The sequence below is a fragment of the Petaurus breviceps genome, unplaced genomic scaffold (genome assembly GCF_028583685.1).
Source record: "Petaurus breviceps papuanus isolate PSGF00001 unplaced genomic scaffold, PetGlider_PUasm1.0 207, whole genome shotgun sequence".
Lineage (NCBI taxonomy): Eukaryota > Metazoa > Chordata > Mammalia > Diprotodontia > Petauridae > Petaurus > Petaurus breviceps.
Window position 1 is genome coordinate 35192745 of NW_027185850.1, and position 24798 is coordinate 35217542.

Here is a 24798-nt window from a genome sequence, read left to right on the forward strand (position 1 = left end):
TAGTGGAAGAGACAAACCAAAAGTTTAGAAAAAACTCAGGTGACCAAGAAAATATTAACTACTGACCTTTATGTCTATTTTCGCGAAAATAGTCTGCACAAGGCATTAAGGACATCCCTGACGAAGGTATAAAACTGAAGCAGGAAGGCTTTTGAAAATGATATTCTATAACAAATCATATCTTTATAATAACACAGTTGTCTGGAATAAAGAATTACAAGATCCCACTGGTGCTTACTGTTCATTAACTATAAAAATGCATTTGGTTTAGGAAAACAAAACCTTGTTTCAAAGATTCCTAACAAGGTGTCTCCTATGCACACATTAAAATCATACATTACTTGAAAAATGAAATAAATAAATTTAGTGATACTCTGATAATTTATATAAAATGAGGCATAAAACAAGATGTCAAACATGTCTGCCCCTGTCATGAAGAATGTCAAATACAGAGATCAAATGGAAAAAATAATTTCCTGTAATTATCTCCTACTAGTGTCCGGTATTTGGAACTGATTAGCAAAGCCTAAGTGTGGTAACAGTTTATAGGTATGGAGGGTTTGAGAGTCCGCAAAGGTTTTTACATCCGTTATCTCATTAAACTTTGCAAAACCCCATTAAGTAAGTGTTATTATCTCCATTTTACAATAAGATAAAAGAGGCTGAGTGGAAGTAATTTGTGCCACAGCTACTAGGACAGAAGGCAGGATTAGAACACAGATCTTTCTGACTCCAAATTCAGTCCTAATACACTGTATCACACTGAGTCTCAAGATCCAGGAAAAACCAAGTAGACAAAGAAATGGTGAAAATCTAACTTCAGTCAATATGTAATTAGATGGATAAACCACAGAACTCAAATTAAAAAAGCAAATGGAACAATGAAATGGGTCCACTACTTAACAAGAAAGACAGACAACAGCCTGGATTAACTCTGAAAAATTATACAGTGCCTTTAATAATTCTGAAACAAAAACCTATAACAATAATATTCTTCCTGTAGCTCTATGTGGCTACAAAACATGGATGAACAAAGTCTCTAAAGAACTGGATTTCAAGGTCACGAAAAAGGCAACGCAGGCATATGGAGTGGGCCTGTAGTACAGCTGAAAAGGGATTAGCTATCAGCTACCTATTAGCTGTGCAAGCCCAGGCAAGTCACTGATCTTCTCTGGGCTTCAGCTCTATCTATAAAAAAGGGGAGCTATTCTGGAAGATGTATTAAGTCACTTCTAATTTGCAATCTATGACCCTGCAACACACTATCACAACTTCACAAAAGAGACAGCAAAAAGGATATCTTCAGAGAAATATGTGACTCACAGATGATAAATAAGTTAGATGACAAGAGCAAAAAATGATTAACGAGCAGCCTATATGCTCTACATAAATGTACATCAAATACATTAAAAAAAAACCTTAAGAATGCACCCAGCATATTTAGTGATCACCTTCCAAAGGACATACAAGAGAACAAAGGGAAGAAGCACACACAAAAAGAACACAAGGATGGGTGACCACAGATGCATTAAATAAATTAAAACTGTGTGCTTATTTGTTGTAAAAGAAATGTACACATAATAATTTGGTGAACTTAGATGAGAAAAAATAATATAAATGTCAAATGTTTGTAAAAGTCAGATGACTTGCCGCCCAAAGGCTTCATGATTTTCTACTTGATAATCTTTAATAAACAAAATAATCTTTTTTTTTTTTTTGGCTTTTTGGAGGGCAATTGGGGTTAAGTGACTTGCCCAAGGTCACACGGCTAGTAAATGTTAAGTGTCTGAGGCTGAATTTGAACTCAGGTCCTCCTGACTCCAGGGCCGGTGCTCTATTCACTGCACCACCTAGCCACCCGAATAATCATATTTTTAAAGTTGAAAAATTAACCTAGGGGAGGCCAGGCAGCACAGCGAGTAACAGCACCGGCTCCAGTGTTGAGATGACCTGGATCAAATCCGGGCTCAGACACTCAGCACCATACCCAGAAATAACTGGCCGTGTAACCTTGAGCAAGTTACTTAACCCCGATTGCTTTAAAAAAAAAAAGAAAAAAGAAAAATTAACCTAAAAACCTACCAAAAACTGCTTTAAAACATATTACACATAAAATGTAAAACATAGTATTATGTGTCTGACAGTCCTTTCCCTTAATTGGTAATTTTCTATTCTCAAATTACAGTCATTCCCACAAGGATATGCTCTCAGGTGTTCTCTCTTTCAAATATTCTTTCCCTTGGCAATGTCTAGTAGTCAGTAAATTTTTATTAAGCTCCTACTATGTGCTAAGTGCTAGAGATACAAATACAAAAAAGATAGCCTCTGCTCTCATGGAATTTACAATCTAATGAGGGAAGATAACACAAAAAGAGAAGCTGAAGGGGAAGAGTATAGAAAGGTGCTCAGAATGGTCCATAATGAAATCCTATCCAGAAGAGTGCAGATGAGTGGGAAATGAAGAGATGGCTGGCCTAGGAGCCCTCTTTCAATGGAGGTTGGAAGCAAACAGCCCTGTAAACAGAAGGGCAGAGGGTACTGAGGGTACAATAAGTTTGAGTACCAAGACTGATCTGATCTCCTAGGATGGTGAATTTCCTGATGATGTCATCCCTGGGGCATGACAAAGCCCAAAGAAGCACAGCACAGTTTGGAATAAGAGATGTCTGGCAGGGGAGTGTGATAGTAATGGCATTTAAAGATTCCCCTGTATTGGCTTGGTTTTCAAATTGATTGTGTTAAAACCCAGAGCTTGTTAATCCCACCTGGGGGATGGACTTGTTGATGTGAAAAGAAAGTCCTGAACTGGGAGGAGCTGGTGACGTAGATTTGGAGAAGCAGAAGAACTTTTTGGAAGCAGCACCTCATGGAGGCAGAGAGAGACTGAGAGAATTGCTGGAGGCCACTTTGAATTGCCCTGGACTTTTGAGACCTGCCCCCTCAGCTGCCAAGGACTGAGGAGACATGGCTGTTTTGCTGGTACTTTGTCTGTTTTGATGTTGTTTTGCCAGATTTGTCCACTGGTGAAAGACAGTCCTGTTGTTGAAGAAGTCCTGGAACCTGGCTTTTGGTTAAGAAGCCCTGAGACTGTCCTGCAGACAGAGAGTGAATACTGTCCACTGGTGAAGGACAGTGCTGTTGTTGCAGGGGTCTGGAGACTGTCCTGCAGACAGAGAGTGAATACTGTCCACTGGTGAAGGACAGTGCTGTTGTTGCAGGGGTCTGGGAACCTTTCTGTTGGTTCAGAAGCCCTGAAGAAGGATTTTCTTGTTGTATGTTTACAGAAATCCTGGGAGAGGGTTTTGCTAATGTTTTCAGGGGTTCTAGGACTGTTCTACAGACAGAGGATGAATTAATGAAGGGACTGGCAATGTATCTTGTGGCCTTGCTAAGCCTTGTCTCCCCAGGAACTAAGATTGCTGAGAACTTGCCTATGTGTCAAGATGAAGAAAAGACCTCCATTTGGGTATTAAGTGCTGTGCTTAAACTTGATGTAACTCTGGGGTAGATTCAATTGTGATCCAGGGGTGGGGAACTTTTGACCTTTTTGTGTTCTATGGTTGAGCAAATGAATGTACTTTACTTATGTTTGGAAACTAATCTCCATTTGAGAAGAGGGACTTTGTGGTGGACTAAATGAAGGTACAGCCTAGGGGTGGAGTAGTATTTAGAACAGGGACTTTGTAATTGATTGAATGATTGGAAGGTCCTGGGGTGGGGTAGTACTTGGAGATTATTTAATCACACTTAGTAAATGCTGTATTTGGAATGATGTCATGTTTTGATCTTCTCGGTTCTTGGTTTGTCCCTGAATAAAATGGAGAGCACCTATGCTGGTATTTTGAACCTTTGGAAGTTGCCTTTCCTTGGCATTACATTACAGGGAGCCATCTTTAAAAGGAGGCTTTGAGTAGAACTCCTATGATTCTAAATCTCTACTTCCATCTTTAACTTCTTCCCTCAGCTCAGGTCTCATATTTATATATGCATACTATATATCACCATAATGGTATGCTATCCAACCTTACCTGTCTAAAAAAATTGAACTTTTCACCTTCCCTGTAAAGCCAGGCTTCAAATTGATGGTACTATCATTCTTCCAGTCACTTTAGTCCGTATCTTCACACTATTCCTTCTCCCTTACCCCACTAGCCTCACAAATTCTACCACAGTACTACCCCTCATCCATTACTTCTCTCCACTCACACTGTTACTACCCTAATTCCAACCCACAGGGTTGCTCTCTCTAGAAAACCTAACTGAATTTCCCTGCCTCCAGTATCTCCCCTTTCCAGTTTATCCTTCACAAGACTATCAAAATAACTTTTCAATGCACAGATTTTACTGCATCATCCCTTGCTCAAAAATCCTTTACGATGTCCTTCACTCATGGGAAAACACACACACACACACACACACACACACACACACACATTCCTTATCTTGGCATTTAACACTGGGACCAGTCTCACTGTCCAGCCTTTTTTCACAATGTTTCCTTTCACACGCTGTATATTACTGACAAAAGAGGTGACTAGTCACTGGGCAAGTTTAACAAGTAATCTCCCATTTTAAACATTCACACAGATAGTCTTTAATGTCTGGAATGGGCCCCTTCAAATCTTAATGGGCATGTTGAAATCCTCTTCCTTTAAGGTCCAGATCAGAAGCCAATTTCTCCTTGAAGCCTTCTTTGATTCCCTTGCCCCAAATTAAAATGATTTCTCTACCTTCAATGTTAAGAGTACTTTGTCTGAATCTCTCCCTTGAGCCTCCTCACATTCTACCTTGGATCACATCAATCTGTGTATGTGTTTGATCCCTTTATTAGAATGTAACCACTCTGTGGTGGGAATTTGTTGTTTTTCATCTTCAGTCCAGTAGAATGACAGCTCTTTAAGAGCTGGGGTTGCTCTTCATTTTGTCTTTGTGTCTACAGTTCCTAAAATGGTGCTTTGCACAAAGGATCATTTATTGAAAGCTGGAAGGAACCTCACAGGTCATCTAGGACAACCCCATTTTACAGATGAGGAAACAAAACCAAAGAGGTTAATTACCAATGGTAACACAGTAAGTATCAGAGGCGGGATATGACCCCAGACACCGAATCAAGTTAGTTTCTCTTTATTAAAGTGCACCCCCATTAAGAGACCCCCATTTAATAAATGCTTGTTGAATTGAAATCAATTCAAATCCCCAGCCTATGACTTGTACAGTGTGCTCAGTTGAGTTACCTGAGATGTGAAAATGATGTTCTAAAGTTACATTAAATAAGAATTCAACTTAGCATTCATTAAGCATTTACTATGTGCTGGACACTGTATTAAACATTGGTCATACAAAGAAAGAGGAATATAGCCATGCCCTCAAAGAGCTCACAATCTCATGGAGGAAACAGCACAGGAACAACTATGCAAACAAGATATGTACAGGATAATGTGGTGGAAATGGTATATGTAAACACATCTGGATATTAAGAAGCCCCCTCAGGAAAATTAAAACCTACCACAAGTCAAGTAGTCAGCACAATAAAATTCGAATACAACAAAAGAACAGAGTTCATTCTTTGCAATTCACAGACTTGACTTTTTTAACTTCTACACCAGCAAATTATGTTCCACTACAAAGAAGAAACAGAGATAGAAAACTCTCAACTCTTTTGAGTTAGAAAATAAAAATGAGATGTAAAGATCAAATTTATTAAATCAATTTAAACAAATATTCATTGAATAGGTACTATGCCCAAGGCACTGTGCTGTTAGGCAATGAATATGCTAATTTTAGAATAAGAGTATCTGGGTTCAATTCTGGCTTTGGTAAAGTGTGAGACTTTATCTGTAAAATGGATATAGTAATATTTGCATGACTTACTAGATTTTTAGAAGGAAATATAAAATAATATATGTAAGATCCTTTGCAAATCATAAACCTTTAAATGCTTTATAAATACATAATCTAAGAAGGTATATTTAACAGAAGAGTCAAAGTATACTTTTAACTGAACCATTATCAGAAATTATATACTACCTGAAGAAATCAAAACTATATTTAGTAATATAAAAATTGCTCTAAACTAATATCAAAAAGAGAATAAAATTAAAACAATTTTAAAATACCTTTATCAACTATGATAGAAAGGGAAAGAAACAAAAGCTGGAGAACATGTAAAACAACTGGGAAATTAACTCACTGTTGGTGGAACCGTGAACTGATTCAACCATTTTGGAGAACAATCTGGAATTATGCCCAAAGAGTTATAAAATTGTATATACACCCTGTGATGCAGCAATACCACTATTTGGTCTGTTTCCCAAAAGGATTGGGGAAAATAGAAGAGAATTTATTTGTTTTAAAATATTTGTAGTGGCTCCTTTTGTGAGGGCAAAGAAATGAAAACCCGTCAAGGGGGAATGGCTAAAAAAGTTGTGGTATATGATTGTGATAAAATACTATCATGCTATAAAATGATGAGCTGGTTGATTTTTAATAAACATGTAAAGACTTGCATAAATAATGAATAGTGAAATGAACAAAATCCAGAGAATGCCATACATACTAATAGCATCGTTGTCTTAACAACTGTGAACAACTAAACTGTTTTGTGTATTACAAATACTCAAATCAACTACAAAGGACCTGTGATGGAAGATGTTATCCATCAATGAAAAAAATATGGTTGTTACATAAATACATATTTGTGTCTAATGAGAGCTTTTTCTAGGATGAGATGGGGAGGAAGGGAAAAATATAAAACAGGCACAGCAAAAAAACAAAAGAAAACTTGGAAGTAAGCACAGAAAAGCAGAGCAGCTTTGAAAACAATATGTAGTACTTGTTACATAGTTTTTCAAAGTAAGTAAACGGTGTGAAATGGAAATTCAAGGTTTAATATTGAATTCTCTTTGTCATGCTGTATACATGGAAAGGTTCTCTTTATTTTTTGTCTGTAGGTGTTTAACTTCAAAATATATTAAAAATTAAAAAAAGAAAAACTGAAGGCATAATCTAATTTAGACATGGAAAAATGTAGGATTCATTAAACATACATTCAGTATCCCAAAAAAAGAGAGTAAGAAATTACATACTCGCTGTACCAAAAAAATTCCTATCACTAATAATTCCTTGATGGTCAGGTATCTGGCAGGATGCTAGTACTCTATAACACATTTTCATATGGATCATTTGATGACTGAACTAGGCTTGGAGTCAGCAAGACCAGCCCTTAAAACACAGTCGCTATCCCACCATGACAAACAAGTTGCTCAGTTACCACAGGTGGAGTTTCCTGCACCAATAAAACCTGTCTTGCCTCTGAAATACTGAAGCACAAAAACAATCTATGTGAACCCCTAATTTCTCTGCTTTCCACATGAGAAAGTTTACAGAACTTACCTGAGATCACAAAAACAATCAACAACAAAGGAAACACTTAAATGCAATACCTGATCTATACCAACTGACAGCAGAGAGAGATATTTCTGAGTGATAGAAGGAAGCAGTCTGGAATTAAAACAATTTAAAAACTGACAACAAATGTCCTCAAAAATCAACTTTCTTTTTCACTTAAATTCTACTAAAGAGCCTAAATTTTTGTCTTAAAATACACATATTATGTCATTACCTAGCTACAACATAACTATAATTCACAAAATACTCCATCCCTTCTCAAAGCAAAGAAATATCCTTACCAGTTTTACGAATACAAATTAATTAAAGAATGTCAAGCTTATCCACAAATACAAAACAGTCCTTTAGTACCAGGCTAGGATATACCCTGGGTCAAATCATATCCTTGGCAAAGTAATACAATTTATAAAAATCAAATATAACAGACTTAAATACTGATCGTTTCATGGGTTGTAGTGGCTCACTGGAAAGAGCACAGGATTTAGAGTCAAAAGAACTGAAGTTTAAATTCTGGCTCTATTATTTACTAACCTTGGAATCATTTATCCATTTATCCTTCTCTGCATTTCCTCCTGAGTCAAATAAAAGAGGTCAGACTAGATCAGTGGTCCTTGACTTTGGATCTGTGAGCTTCTGCTTTTAATATTTTGAAAACTATTGCAATAAAATGGTTTCCTTTGAAACCCTATGTATTTTATCCTATGCATTAAAAACGATCTGGAGAGGGGTACCATAGGCTTTACCAGACTGTCAAAAAGGTCCATGACACAAAAAAAGTTAACCCCCATGAACTCTAATGACCTTTCCAGTTCTAAACCTACAAAAATAAACTGATCATTTCATGGTACTTAGCCGAAGTTGGTACTCAAACTACAGTTGGTCTCAGGTCCATCTCCCAATAACAGCAAGAAAAATACTTTTTAAAAATTGCTCCTAATGCTAACCATCTCCAGCTGTCATCATTTGGAACTATCTATATATCAAATTAATTCTTGATATAAAAGAATAAACAAGAGGCCATTGACAACAAGTGGCAAATGAATTTCCTACTTCAAAAGAGTGACACAAAAACCTACTTCAAATAACATCAAATAATAATTTCTGAAAGATACACAACAATGCTACTGTACTTCCAGACACATTCTCAGATGTTATTATTTTTATTAATTTAAAGCATGCAAACAAAAGAGGACAGATTAAAAAGTAATCTTTTGAATTATTTTTCAGTGAACGGGATACTTTTTTCCATTTCAATGCAAAAGAAAACCAGGAAAAATTGTTTTCTTTTCTTCCTTACAACCAATTAAGACAATAGATTTTTTTTTCTCCTAGAAAAGTAATCAAAATTTTTGGTTATTCCAGGACTAATTCTGTGAATTGTCCCAGCATTTTGTCTGACGCTGACCTTCATTTGCTGTTTATTTTAAGCAAAGAAGCTTCAATAAAAGGTGGGCAAGGAAACGAAGGGAAATTCAAACACATCAATACTCTTTTTTTGGAAATTTGTCTAAAGGTTGGGTGATGTGACAAGGACACAACACTAAAATGATGTCTTTCCTTTGTGTACTTTCCTCTTGATCATTTGCAAGACTACTTGGCTATCAACAATGACCTGCTTTGTGTCTGTGAACATGTCTAGTAGTGAAGGGCACTTTTTTAAAGTTCTGATCTGACCAGAGGCTGCTTTTCAGATTAGTCAACACACACAGCACTATCATGCAGAGCACTATCAGTGGTACTGTACTAGAACTAATGACTCCAAAGCAGGCTTTATCACAGATAAAGACATATATCCAGATACTGAAGGACATTACCCCAGGAAGAAAGCTAGAGGATGTTGCCCACCTCAGCAATAAAGCCTGTTATAACAGCCACTGACTTCAAAGCCACCCTGCAAGCCGGCATAAACACATCACAGTCTTTCTGTCCTTGGCACTGCTACTGGACTTTATGATAAAGGGCCTTCTAAAAACTCACCCAGAGGGACAATCGGTGAAATACCCAGCTCACCCTAGGGGCCCACTGAGGCAGTAAGCCTTGGCTAGCTCCAAACACCAACAAGCCAGGGGACACTTGGGGTTATCTTCAGTCTGCAGATAATTCATCCTCACGGCCCGGGAGGGCTCGGACCCGACGGGGCCTCCTTCCAGAGGCCTCCGGGCCGTCAGCGCCCCTCCCCCAGAGCGGTGCCTCGGGGCTCTCGGGGTGTTTTCTATGCACCTGCATGCGGGTTATTTCTCCAGCTGGACGCGCAGGGAGGGGCATGGCCTGCCCCGTTTGGGGCGTACGGAAGGAGCTGAATGACTCGACTACCAGGTCGCTTCCAGCCTCCATCTCAGACAACACCCAAAGGAGGGGAAGGGTCCCGGGGGCCAAGTCGCCCCAGCAAGGGAGCCCGGGACCCTGGGGGTTCGCGACCTTCCAAGGCTCCTACAGTGCAGGGAGCGAACGCGCGGAGAGCGCCCCGTCTTTGTGCCGGGGAGGAGGGCTTTATCCTGGGGGGCGGGGCGGGAACGTTTCTCCTTCAGTGTTTAGAGCCCTGGCCCTCTTCTCCTTGTGAGTCTGGGATTTACTGAGCGCCTTTAAGGGCGTGCTCCTCAGGAAGGGTCCGCCGCGGGGGTCCGGGGCCCACCAAAGGGTCACCCCGCCCCCGGGATCGGACGCCCCTCGGAAACAAAGCGCCCGCAGGACCGGGCCGGGGCGGGCTCCGGGGGGGACCGCCGAGGTCGGGGCGGCCTCGCCCGCTCCTACGCACCAATCTCCCTACCCCCTCCCCAGCTCGGGCCGAGGCCTAGGCGCGGGGCCTCCCCGGGGCGCCACACTGAGACCCCCCCCCCCAACCCAAGCAGCCCCGGCCATCTTGAGGGGGGCCGGGCCAGGCAGGCCCCGCGCGGGCTCCTGAGGGCTTACCTTCATCGTACTCCATGGCGGGCGGGCGCGTCTGGCTGGGAGACCCCAAGCGGCGGCTCCGGCTCTGGGGGCTGAGGCGACTAAGGTGATTAAGGGGACAGACCAAGATGCTCTCACCTCAGGCGCCTCCCACGACAAAGAGGCGGCCGGGGACGGAGGGGGCGGGAGCCTGGCGGGGCCGGAAAAGGTCACCGAAGGAGCGCGGCCCGCGATTGGCGGAGATGCGCGTGGAAGGGGCGGGGCCGAGCGGGGGAGGAAAAGAAGGGAAGATGCTGCTTACGTCACTCCAGGGTTCTCCCCAGCCCGGCCCCCTCCCCCACAACAGGTGGGGGCGGGGCGGGGAGGGGCGGGGCGGGGAGAGGAGGCGAGGCCGGAGCTAGAGGGGTGGGCAATGGGCCGCCCCTGGGGTGCCTGGGAAGGGCGGGGCGCCTGCCAGGGGGGAGGGTCTCCTCGGATTTATCCAAATGCCATAAAGGGGATCCTCAGGCCTATTGTTTAGGGGAAGGAAGAAAAAACAGTGCCAGACTTGGGGCCATAGGCTGCCTCCTACACCCCCCAGCCCTCTGCGCCTCACTTTTTGCGTCTGTCAAAGACCTGTGGCGCCGACCCGGAGGGGTCGTTTTGAGGGCCCCACGAGACAGTGGGTGAGAAGCACGGTCAGAGTGCTACACAGATGTCACTTAATGTGGCGGCGACGAACTAGGTAGTGCTGGGCTTGGAACGGGGAAGACCTGGGTTCGATCCCGCTCGGACCCTGTAAGACGCGTCCTGAGTCCCAGCAGTTCAGAGGATGTCTCTGCTAAGTCACAGATGCTGGTGCGTCTGCATTGGGAAAGGGAGTTTCCACACCAGGAGCCGATGAAATCTGTGTGTGTGTATGTATATACATATATAATATGGAATCTGTGTGTATACATACCCATATATGTATGTGAATATATATACATACATACGCACGTACATATATTTAAAACATCACAGTAGGCAGACCACCAACGGTTAATATGCATCTAGTAAGTGCCAGGCAAGGTGCCAAGAGCTGAGAATACAAAGAGGCAGAAAACAGTCCTTGAAGGAGAGGAACTTACAGCATGCAAACATAGATAGACAAAGCAAATGATACACAGTATCATGGTACTGAGTTATAAACTGGAGTAGACCTTAAAGTAGCTGTTCCGCAAACTTTTTTAGAAAGGAGAGTTTAGTAAATTTTTTAGTTGTTCATGATGGTAACTATTATAATATCTTTTGAGAAAATTCATAGTGACAAAAGTCTGCCATGAATTTAGTACTCTGAATTTATCACTCACATTCACTAACTTTTGAAAAATAGTAATACTTACATATGAAAAACTTCCTGATTATAGTAAATAGTGTGGTGGAGGAGGAATTGTCTCCCCAGGGTAGCTCTAGATGCATGCTCCCAGTGATGGCCCCTGGAGGTCAATTCACCCTCTGCTACATGTTTGCTGATCTATTTTACAGAGCTATTTATTTAGAGATTCTCCTTGAAGAATCTCCAGTGCCTCCTACCCGTGTTTCCCCGATAATAAGACACTGTCTTATTATTATTTTTTTGGACAGAAAAACACCAGAGGGCTTATTTTCAGGGGAGGGCTTATTTTAATGAACATTGACAGCAATTTTAATAAACAGGTAAATGTGAACAAAAAAATGTACCTTTATTCAATAATGAATTCAATAAATAACAGGATGACGTGCGCACTGCTGCAGCTCTGATTGGATGCAGCTCGGAGCGCTGCGTGCGTTTGGGGGGGGACAACGGTGTATACAGAGGGTACCGTAATGTAGCGTGTAGCGCAGGTGATCACCTTCACTATAGTAGCAATCTCAATAGGGCTTATTTTAGGGGGAGGGCTTATTTTAGAGGAATCTTACACAGTAAGGGGAGGGCTTATTTTCGGGATAGGTCTTATTATCAGGGAAACACTGGGTATCTCCCCAACTCCCCCCTCCACCCACGAGTTCACACCTTACAGATCAAGTCTTTTCATTTTTGAGAATGAGGATACTGAGGCCAATATAGAGACTGAGAAGATGGATGGTGCATGCTTGACCTGAAATCAGGAAGACCAAGTTCAAATCTAACCTCAGATACTATATGACCCAAGGTAAGTCAATAAACCTACCTACTTCAGTTTCCTCAACTATGAAATAATAGTAACACAGCACCTACTTTTCAGAATTGTTGTGAGGACAAAATGAGATAATATTTTAAGTGTTCTGTAAACCTTAAAGTAATATATAAATATTGCTATTATAATCTTCTATCATATCAGAGTATCATGACTTATTTGATCATTTCCCCATAGGGGATATACGTTGCTTCCAGATTTTTGTAATTACACATATTCATACCATATTTCACCATATAATCGTCACCACTGCATAATATTCACACCCTGTATGAGGTATTTTTCCCAGTCCAAAATATTGGTTTGTAATCTTTCTCTGTGTAATCATTGTATGGCGTAATTCTGTTCATCACAGTGCTTAAAAGGTAAACATAGCAGCAATGTGACATATGAATATACGTTTATCTCTAGTACATTGCAAGCCAGGAACTTCTCAGCGCAAACTAATTGTCAGTATTCAATTGTAACGTATATTCATAAGTATTCCATGCATCCTAAGGTTGCACCAATGATAGTTTACTAATAAATTATTTGTTTGTAATACCAGCACAATTTTTAAAGTTTCACATAATGGTCGCACCCCACTTTTTGGCAAAAAAAAAATTGGCATCAAATCTGCAACAATTATGTGGTAAAATATAGTACCATGAAAATCTTTGAACAGATAGCTCTTAAAAAACACTTTGGGACAGAGATTTCTTAATCTAGACTCTGTGGATTTCTTTTAAAATATTTTGAAATTCTATTTCACTGCAATTGATTTCCTTTGTAATGCTATGCATTTTGTTTTACACATCTAAAAACTTTATTCTGAGAAGAGGTTCACAGGCTTCACCAGATTGCCAAAGGGGCCCATGACACAGAAAAAGTTAAGAACCCCTACTTTTAGAGGTATATCTCAACAATAGAATTATTGATCAAAGGTGCTGCACTTTTAAAATTTGAATATCTTTCATTATTTATCATTTTTTCAAGTTATTATTACCTATTTGTTTCATCTTCTGTAAATTATCTGCTCATATCAACAGCTCTTAGCTATAAACCGTTGCCTCCCTAAGGTCTTTTTGGCACTTGTCTTTGTACTTCTCTTTCTACTTGACAGATCAATTTCTGTGTCCAGCACAGTATCATCAACCATGTCCTAAACTCTCTTGATAGGCATATATAGACCGTTCTTTGTATATGCTCTCTTACTGATCTCAGTAGCTACTACTAATGAAGTAGTCTTCAACTATGTTCTCCATGCATATTACTCCCAAATCTACATATCCAAACATCTTGTCTGTTCTAACCTCTAGCCCTACATCTCCAAATGGCTTCTGAACATTGTACATGAATGTCCCCCATGGATCTCAAACTCAACATTTCCAAAATCCTCAGCTCAGAGTCTCTAGTTAGCAAATCTGGGCTCATATGGCCAAGGTTTACCCAAGGAACTTGTTCTCACTAGATCACATTTTCTTTGGCTCATTTATGAACACATCTGGATTCTTCTAATAAAATATCTAAAATAAAGCTTAGGTAGGACTTATGTCAAAGGTCTTCCTACAATGTGGGAAGCGTAATCCTCTAGAAAAAGGACCTTAATATGGATATCAGGTATAGGACAACTATTTATTTCTTCCATGGAAGAGAACCCAGAAGATGGGGGAAAAAATCCTACAAATATACATGTAAACAAATCCAAATTAAAAATGAAAATTTAAAAAGTCAGAAGAAGGAATCCCCAGACTTGAGGTCCTGTGTCAGGCTTGCCAGGGTAGGCATATGTTTCCTTCTGCTCCAGGCTACCAGTTCCCCTGGTGTGATGGACAGGAGGGAAATCTCTACCACTTCTCCTTGCTTGAAGGCCAAGGGGAACAAATGTGACAGAAAAAGAGTCACAAGGGACTTCCCCAGTCTAGGTTGCTGCCTGAATGGAAGCAGTCAGACTAGCTGCCAAATACCAACTTCAGTAAAAAACCAAAAATTTCATGAGATCAAATAATAATCAAAAAATACAATGAAAAGTTACTGTAGGGTAGAAAGTCTACCCTAGAACTGTCAAAAAAAATTAAGCCAGAAACCCATGGACAATCAAAATTGGGGCCACCATAAAAGCTAGCACCTGTAGGCAAACAAGACTGTAGCCAGCCAATGTGACCCAAGCCAAGCCAGGAACATTTTGATTCCTCCAGAATCCAGAAGCAGGACCCTAAGAAAGTCCCATGGTAGTATAAATCCCCCAACAGGGATCTTGGGAGCCACTGGTAGTAGCAGTGACTAGTATAGTAATGACCACACTCAAGACCACAACAACCTAGGTCCAACAGCTCCAAAGTCTCTAATACTCTGTCCAGAAATGCCATAGAAGAACGGGTGGTCTGAACTTCAAGGATCCAAGAGGTAGAGGTCAGCAGAATAACCTAGATAAACAAAGGTGAGACTGACCACCCCATCTAAAAGTGTAGCACAAAATGCCAATTCAAGATCTAAGTGATTAAAAAAAAGGAAAAGGATGTATATGTACAAAAATATTTATAGCAGCTCTTTTCTGGGGTTAAAGTAATGATAATATCATAAGATGATCAGCTGTGAATGACTTAGCTATTCTCAGCAATACAATGATCTAAGACAATGATCCAATACAACTCATCCAACGATGAAAAATGCTATCCATCCCCACACAAAGAATTGATGGTGTCTGAATACAGGTTGAAGTAAACTTTTTTTTAAGTTTATTTTTCTTGAGTTTTTTTTCTTGTCTCTATTTTTCCCTCCACAACATGACTAATATGAATGTTTTGCATGACCACACATGTATAACCTATACATGTCTTGCTTGCCTTCTCAATGCTGGGGGGGAAGGGAAGGAGGAAGGGATAGAATTTGGAACTCAAAATTTTAAAAACTAATGTTAATTTTTTTTTACATGTAGCTGGGGGAAAATAGAATACTGAATGAAAATTTAAAATAAAAAAATAAAGTATGGAGTCCAAAATTGCCCAATCTGCAATAAAAGAAACTGAAGAAGAGCTCTGAGTAAATAATCATTTATTAAAGAGACAAGACCCCCTTCAATGAATGGGACCATCAATCTTCCTCATGATCTGAGATGACCTGTTCCTCCAAGGCTTAGTTCTATAATGCTTAATACCAGGACAATACAGATGAGGCACAATAAAATATAGGTTGATAGACCCTGACCTTGATCCTTCAGGAGCACCTACAAAAAATACAAAATCCCATTGATTGACAGACCCAGATTAGGACCTTCCAGGAGATCCTAATGAGTTGACAAGCAGCCCAATGGGATGGGATGATAAACAGAAATCAAAACATCTACATAGGCTGATTGGCCAGTAGACAGGCTGGTCACAGGCCAAGAAGCAAGGTTATTGGCCAAGTGCTCATGGCCATCTCCCCATGTTAGGCAATAGAGAGTTGATGAGGGATGGAGGGGCAACAAAAATAGCTGGGTGACTTTGCATATCATTGAATTGTCTCCACTGCGCTGTGCTTGGTCCTCTATTCGGCAGGAAGAAAGGGTGGAGATTCTATAGTTAGCTTTCTGTGATTAAGCAACTGAACTCACAATATGCAGTTCAAAGCTGTGGGGCCTAATATACAAAATGTATAATCTCTACCCTTATGGAATCATACCAAACTGAATAATATTGATTGGAGTAAAATCGGGCTTTAATTTAAAAAAATATTGTAGATCCAGAGCTACCTAAAGCTCTAACCTTAAAAGGAGAGAATTATTCTCTAATAACTGTGAGCAGAGACTCAGGAAAAAACAGGTTTTCCCACAAGAACTATATGAACATCTGTAAGAAATGAAGCAAGAGATCAAAATGAAATAAAATCTCTAGAGGAAAGAATTGCAAGGAGAAAAAAATAAGGGGAGAAAAATGGTAAAGCTTACCCAAATAACAGATTCCCTGAAAGTTTGACAGATGAAAAGAAAATCAAAGACTCTGAAATATTAGAAAAAAATGAATTATTGGAAAAAATAGAAGATAACTGATATCAGAAACACCCAACCTAGAAAAGAAGTCAAAGAGAAACAATTTAAGAATCATTGTACTCCACACACACACAAAAAAAAAACCTGACCTTAAAAAAGTCCTGCATACTATATTTTAAGAATCATAAAGGAAAACTTCTCAGATCTAGAACTAGAGGGAAAACTGACAATAGGAAGAATAAACCCATCCCATCCCATGAAATTAAAAAAAAAAAGATAAATGACTCTGAAATGTCATAGTCAAAATCCAAAACTTCAGATCAAAGAAAAAAAGACTATAAGTGGCCAGAAGGAAAGAGATCAAAAAGCAAAAAAACAAAAACAAAACACAGTCAGAATCACACTAGACCTATACTCTTCTACCTTAAATAACAGGAGACCTTAGAATACAATATTCAAAAGGGAAAAAAAATATAGGTTTATAAGCAAAGCTAAAAAGAATACTATGGGGTAAAATGACCTTTAATGGAATAGAAACTTTTCAAGCATTCCTGATGAAAAGACCAGAGCTCAATAAAAGCTTTGAATTACGGGTATACACAAAACTCAGATACCAGAAAGGGATGGAGAATTCGGGTTTTTGTGCAGTATTTATAGCTATGGTCTTGAAGAGCAACATTTAACACAAGTATTCTGAGCCATCTCTTTCTATATTTTTTAATTTTTCAAATGCTTTAAGAACTTCTGATTTACATCATTCATTTCCACCAGATTTTGAGCTACAAATTTTCTCCCCCTTTTTCCCCTACCCACCACCCCAAAATAGCAGGCCCACAGGATATCCCCTCCTCCAATCTGCTCTCTCCCATAACCCTTTCGACTTTTCCAGTGGATCTCTATGCCCCAGTGCCTGTTTATCTTATTTCCCAATTACATGTAAAATAGTATTAATAATACTATATATATATATATATATATATATATATATTTGATTTTAAAACTTTGAATTCCAGATTCATTCCCTTCCTCCCTTGTCACCCACCCTTCTTACTAGGAAGATAAGCAGTTCAGTATAGGTTGTACATGTGTGGCTAATGCAAAACAATAACATAGTAGATATATTGTAAAAGACTGACTATATTTCCCTCTCTCCTATCCCACCTCCCACTTGTTCTATTCTCTACTTTGATCCCATCCCTTTTCAGAAGTGGGTGCTTCCAACTTCCCTCCCCCCCAACCTGCCCTCCCTTCCATCATCCCCCCTCTCATCCCCTTCCCCCCTACTCTTCTAGAGGGTGAGTTACCCTATTTAGTGTGTATTTCATTCCCTCCTGTAAGGGTTATGGGATTTAAAGATCTTCCATGCCCCATTGGACTTGCTGACATAGCAGGAAGGGGCGGAGCAAGAGGAAGCAGAAGCCAAACTAGAGTTCCTGCAGTGGCTGGCGGTGGTGGCGACGGTGGCAGCAGCAGCAGAGGCAGCGGCAGCGCGAAGCCCTTTTTGAGTTAGCCAGAATTTCTGCTGAGGACTCCTGCTGAGGACTGCCAGGGGCCGGAGCTGCTGGGAGTGCGCTTCCTGGACGCTGGGTGGTTGCTGTGAGTGGGGAGAGGAGGACCTTTGCCTGAGGGAGCCTGTTCTATTTCAAAGGCTTGAAAATGTGGGTGCTTTCTACTTTATCTACCTGTGCCAATGTCATAACTACTCTGATGGCTTTCACTTTCTGGTTTTGGAACTCAGTCTTTTGGTATCTTAATAAATTTTCCAGCTTATTCCCCCATATGGCAAGCCTGATGTATTTTGTGATGGATAATTATATCAGCATATTTGTAATCTCCATAGGCATTGTGAATATGGCATTGCTGATACATTTGGCGACGAGGATGGGATCACAAAATGTCAGGCCTCTATTTGGAAGCAGTGGGGCTTTAGAGAGAGAAATGACTATTCCAGGATGGGAGGATTTGCCTTATTCCTCTCTAGCCAGAGAATGGGCCAAAAGCACAGGGCCCTGTGAAAACTGGGAACCAAGGCTAAAAGAGGGAGAACCTGGAGATTTGGAAAGATGTTTGAAAGCAATACCCATAGAACCAGGCAAAGAACTGGCAGGAGTGTGCAGGAGAGGCTGGGTGCTTCTAACAAGTTATTGCCTTATGTGTAAAAGTAGGGATAAGCTGCTGAAGGAAAGAGCTCGGATGGCTAGGGAGTCAGCTGGTTTGCCTGAGGATTCTTCTGTGTCACAGCACTCAGAAGACCAAACTGGAGGGACTCATGTGGTCCAGGAGCAAGCTACTGTTCATGTAGCTAAAAGGAAGCAAAAAACTAGCAGAAGGAATGTGCATGCAGCTTTTGTACAGGCTGGGCAGAGTTGCCCTGACAGCTTCCAGGAGAATGTGTGTGAGGAGAATGGAGCAAGGTTAGATGAGGTGTCTTCTAATGTAGAAGCTCTCCCCATATGAAGAAGAAGACAGGAGAACCACCGAGGCAAAACAGAGTCCAGGGAGATAATTGAGGATTTCACTCAACAGGAGATCACTGATATATTGAGTAGATTCACCCAAAGAATAGGGGAGTCTTTAGTGTCTTGGATAGTAAGAATCACTGATGAAGGCACCGGAGGAATAACACTGGACAATGAGGACTGTTTAAAATTCATAAGTATCAGTCAGAATCCTTTTGTACACCAGGCTTTTAGGGATCACCATATGCAAGGAGGAAATAACAAAACTAATGTTCTAGCTTTAGCTGCAGAAGGATGCAAAAAGCAATATCCTACTGAATCTATGTGGCCTAGGGGAGACAGACCCTGGTACTCACTTAGAGACTGTATGAGAAAACTAAAGGAGGAGGTAATGAAAACTGCTATCCTGATTGGAGATGCAAATGCATATTATGATACCCCCCTAGGAGTTCCTCATAGAAATATCATAGTGAAGACGGCTCCTCCTGCATATAAGCACCTAATTCTGACTCTATTAATTGGGGAAATAGGGCACCCTCTTTCAGAGGTGCTGGATAAGATTTCACAATTAAGCGATTTAGGGGAATGGGAAAAAGACAAATTGTCTCGAGAGAGAAGAGTAAACAGCCAGAGGATTCAGAGACAAAATAGACCAACAAGAAGCGAACTGTTCCTCGGGTAGTAACTGGAGAGATAGCAAGAGGAAAAGTCCCAGCCCAAATCTGGCAAATAGATTATATTGGTCCACTACCACTGGATAAAGGATGCAGATTTATATATACTTGTGTTGACACTTATTCAGGTGTACTAGTAGCTTGTCCTTATAAGAATGCAACCCAGAAAAACACTTGTAAAACTCCAGATCTCATAAGTCTATATTATGGAACCCCAATGCAGATTCAAAGTGACAATGGGTCACATGTCAAAGGCAATGAAATGAAGAAGTATTGTATACTAAACAATATAGAATGGATATATTATATTCCATATTATCCAGAAGCATCTGGGTTAATTGAAAGAATGAATGGATTACTGAAAGAACAGTTGAGGAAGTTAAGTTCCAATAATTCATATCAACATTGGAAGGATAATTTGTTCATGGCTTTGCGTAATTTGAATAATAGACCATTGGGAGGAAGTACACCTCTAGCCAGAATGATGACCCCCAATCTGCAAATTAGAAAACAACAAAAACATAAGATCCCAAATATTGAGTATTGGACCTTGAGGCCAGATGTCCCAGCACCGTACCCAGGACCACCTGGTTCGGTGGGGTATGATTTACATTGTTTAGAGGACTTTTTGTTGGACAGAAAAGAAATAAGAAAAATCTCCACTGGGATATGCATAAGAATCCCTAAAAATCACTTTGGACAGATTTTACCCAAATCAGGATTAGCAGCTCAAGGAATACATGTATTGGCTGGAGTAATAGATTCTAATTATCAAGGAGAAATTGTTGTAACATTCCAGAATTTAGGTGAAGGGCCCATACAGATTCACAAAAATGATAGGATAGTTCAAGTGATTATCATTCCTTGTAAAATAATACCACTTGTAAAAACTGACCCTCCTTCCAAAATAACTGTCACAGGAACTGAAGGATTTGGTTCTACTGATAGAATAAAATCAGGAGCTAAAGTATGGGTAAAACGGAAGCCAGATGATGTTCCAAAGGCTGCAGAGATTATAGCATATGGGAGGGATAACACTGAAACTATTGTTTATTCTGGAGAAGATGATTACAAAATTGTACCCCTAACTCATTTATTCTACCGTGAGTGAGGCTACAATAGTTTGGTTATTGTCTCTTTGCTTCTTCTTGATTTTTTGTCTGTTCACCTTGTTTGCTAGATTTGTTTCCACAGGCTTGGTACCCTCCATCTGTAGATGCCTGATAGCTTAAGCTAGATGTCACCCCCTGTCTGCAACTGTGATGTATCACCCTTGGACTTGGAATCAAGCATATTAAGAACTGCCCTCTCAAATAGGACCCCTTAGGACAGGGACAGCTCTACATCCGATTTCAGCAGCAAGTAACCATAGAAGAAGAGATCTTCACCCCTTACCACAAGATTTTGGGGCCCCATTTGTTTGGGGTGGGGGGGAATGATGGGGAGCTTGTGCTCAAGCCCCACCCTAAAATATGGTTTTCTGTGTTTATTGTGTGCTATTCTTGTTATATTGTTGTGAAATTTTGTTGACACCATTTATTCGTACTGTATTTTTGCCAAGTAAGGGACATGAAAGATCTTGGGGTCGAATGTAAGGGTTATGGGATTTAAAGATCTTCCACGCCCCGTTGGACTTGCTGACATAGCAGGAAGGGGCAGAGTAAGAGGAAGCAGAAGCCAAACTAGAGTTCCTGCAGTGGCTGGCGGTGGTGGCGACGGTGGCAGCAGCAGCAGAGGCAGTGGCAGCGCGAAGCCCTTTTTGAGTTAGCCAGAATTTCTGCTGAGGACTCCTGCTGAGGACTGCCAGGGGCCGGAGCTGCTGGGAGTGCGCTTCCTGGACGCTGGGTGGTTGCTGTGAGTGGAGAGAGGAGGACCTTTGCCTGAGGTAGCCTGTTCTGTTTCAAAGGCTTGAAAATGTGGGTGCTTTCTACTTTATCTACCTGTGCCAATGTCATAACTACTCTGATGGCTTTCACTTTCTGGTTTTGGAACTCAGTCTTTTGGTATCTTAATAAATTTTCCAGCTTATTCCCCCATGGATAATTATATCAGCATATTTGTAATCTCCATAGGCATTGTGAATATGGAATTGTTGATACACCTCCTCAAGCCAAATTCAATGGGAATAAGGTTGACCCATTCCCTTTTGCCTTCCTATTCTTCCTCTCCATTGTAACCATTTTCCCTTGCCTCTTCTATATGAGATAGTTTACCACATTCTGTCTCTCCCCATCTCCTCTCGTTATATTCCTCTCTCACCTCTTAATTTCACCCTCTAAGTTTCATCCCTTCCTGTTAAATTGGTCCTGTGTCCTCTATCTATGTATACCTGTAAACATATATACACACATTCACATATGTATTCATATGCACATATACCCTCATATGTAGACACACACACACACACACACATATATTTCTATTCCCTTCAACTACTGAGAAAAGTTTCATAAGTTACAATTATTGTTTTTCCATGTAGGAATATTAATAGTTCAACTTTGATAAGTTCCTTATGATTTCTTTTCCCTGTTTACCTTCTCATGCTTCTCTTGTTTCTTGTATCTGAATGTCAAATTTTCTATTCAACTCTGGTTTTTTCAGCAAGAATGCTTGAAAGCCCCCTATTCCACTGAATGACCATATTTTCCCCTGAAACATAATACTCAGTTTTGCTGGGTAGGTGACTTTTGGTTTTAATCCCAGCTCCTTTGCCCTCCAGAATATCATATTCCAAGCCCTTTGATCCCTCAGTGTAGAAGCTGCCAGATCCTGGGTTATCCTGATTGCGTTTCCACAAGATTCAAATTGTTTCTTCCTGGCTGCTTGTAATACTTTCTCCTTATTCTGGGAATTCCAGAACCTGGCTATAATATTCCTAGGAGTTTTCTTTTGGGGATCTTTTTCAATAGGTGATCGGTGGATTCTTTCAACCTCTATTTTGCCCTCTGGTTCTAAAACATCAGGGCAGTTTTCTTTGAGAACTTCCTGGAGGATGATTTCTAGGTTCTTACTTTGATCATGGCTTTTAGGTAGTCCAATAATTTTTAAATTATTGTAATGTAATGCCAAGGAAAGGCAACTTCCCAAGGTTCAAAATACCAGCATAGGTGCTCTCCTTTTTATTCAGTAACAAATCAAGAACAGAGAAGATCAAAACATGACATCATTCAAAATACAGCATTTACTAAGTGTGATTAAATAATCTCCAAGTACTACCCCACCCCAGGACCTTCCAATCATTCAATCAATTACAAAGTCCCTGTTCTAAATACTACTCCACCCCTAGGCTGTACCTTCATTTACTCCACCACAAAGCCCCTCTTCTCAAATGGAGATTAGTTTCCAATCTAAGTAAAGTACATTCATTTGTTCAACCATAGAACACTAAAAGGTCAAAAGTTCCCCACCCCTGGATCACAATTGAATCTACCCCAGAGTTACATCAAGTTTAAGCATAGCACTTAATACCCAAATGGAGGTCTTTTCTTCATCTTGACACATAGGCAAGTTCTCAGCAAACTTAGTTCCTGGGGAGACAAGGCTTAGCAAGGCCACAAGATACATTGCCAGTCTCTTTATTAATTCATCCTCTGTCTGCAGAACAGTCCTAGATCCCCTGAAAACATTAGCAAAACCCTCTCCCAGGATTTCTGTAAACATACAACAAGAAAATCCTTCTTCAGGGCTTCTGAACCAACAGAAAGGTTCCCAGACCCCTGCAACAACAGCGCTACCCTTCACCAGTGGACAGTATTCACTCTCTGTCTGCAGGACAGTCTCAGTAGCTCTGAACCAACAGAAAGGTTCCCAGACCCATGCAACAACAGCACCGTCCTTCACCAGTGGACAGTATTCACTCTCTGTCTGCAGGACAGTCTCAGGAGCTCTTAGCCAACAGCCAGGTTCCAGGACTTCTTCAACAGGACTGTCTTTCACCAGTGGACAAATCTGGCAAAACAACATCAAAACAGACAGACAAAGTACCAGCAAAACAGCCATGTCTCCTCAGTCCTTGGCAGCTGAGGGGGCAGGTCTCAAAAGTCCAGGGCAATTCAAAGTGGCTCTCAGCAATCCTCTCAGTCTCTCTCTGCCTCCACGAGGGTGCTGCTTCCAAAATGTTCTTCTGCCTCTCTCTTGTCTCTCCAAATCTAAGTCACTAGCTCCTCCCAGTTCAGGACTTTCTTTTCACATCAACAAGTCCATCCCACAGGTGGGATTAACAAGCTCTGGGTTTTAACACAATCAGTTTGAAAACCAAGCCAATACAGGGGGATCTTTATATTCCATTACTATCACAATTATCTCTCCTGGATCTATTTTCCAGGTCAGTGGTTTTTCCCATGACATATTTCACATTGCCTTGTATTCTTTCATTTGTTTGGATCTGTTTAACAGCATCTTGATTTCTCATAAAGTCATTAGCTTCCATTTGCTCCAATCTAATTTTGAAGCAATGATTCTCCTCAGTGAGCTTTTGAGATTCTTTTTCCATCTGGCAAATTCAGCTTTTTAAAGCATTCTTCTCCTCATTGCCTTTTTGAGCCTCTTTTACCATTTGAGTTAGTCTATTTTTTAAGGTAGTATTTTCCTCAGTCAGGCTGTTGACTCTCATTTTGTAATTTTCTTGCATTGTTCTCATTTCTCTTCCCAATTTTTCCTCCACTTCTCTTATCTGCTTCTTAAGGTCCTCTATGGCCTGTAACCAGCTCGTATTTCCCTTTGAAGCTTTTGGTGCAGGAGTTCTGACTTCACTGTCTTCCTCCTCTTCCATGCTTTGCTCCTTTTTGTCCCCAAAATAGGAGTCTAATGTTGGAATCTTCTGTCTGCTTGGTTTCCTTTGCCTGGTCATATTGCCCCTCAGTCACTTGACCCCTGGGCTTTTTGCCACAGTAGGACTCTGCCACCAGACAGGGCAGCTTTCGTCCCAAATGCTGGGGTTTTCTCAGCTGCCAGAGGTATTAGATGGGTGCCCTCTCTGAGGTCTCCTCATGCTCTGGCAAGCTGGACACACACCCCAGGACCTCCACCCTAGACTGCAATCCAGATCCAAGAAGGTTAAAGCAAGAGCAATTACCCCTCAGATTGGTGCTTGGTCCCCCTACACTCTGTAGGCCATGAGCTGAAGCTGCCACGTGGCGCTGGCTGGCTGTGCCTGTGTCTCAGCAGCTTCTTGCCCCGGGGACAAAAGCCATGCAGTCCCACTTACTGGGTCCCAAAGTCCAGACTGCACTGACCTCTCACTT

General features: G+C 40.8%; 1 protein-coding gene and 1 pseudogene across 3 annotated transcripts in view; both read right to left on the reverse strand.

Moving 5' to 3' along the window:
* LOC138165099 (DBIRD complex subunit ZNF326-like) overlaps nucleotides 1–10503 on the reverse strand; it is a 36994-nt gene extending 26491 nt beyond the window's left edge. The window contains exons 1-2 of one of the 3 annotated variants that reach the window (XM_069093263.1): nucleotides 10318–10503; nucleotides 5507–5620 (exon numbers count right to left, since the gene is read on the reverse strand). Coding sequence is in view for 1 of the 3 variants with exons in the window: in XM_069093261.1 (XP_068949362.1) it covers nucleotides 10318–10333 (16 nt within the window). In the remaining 2 variants the exon portion in view is untranslated. The remainder of the gene's footprint in view (nucleotides 1–5506; nucleotides 5621–10317) is intronic. The other 2 variants (XM_069093262.1, XM_069093261.1) reach the window with 2 other exon arrangements.
* Nucleotides 10504–10997: 494 nt separating this feature from the next.
* The window catches only part of LOC138164768 (actin, cytoplasmic 1 pseudogene), a 95816-nt pseudogene continuing 82015 nt past the window's right edge, over nucleotides 10998–24798 (reverse strand).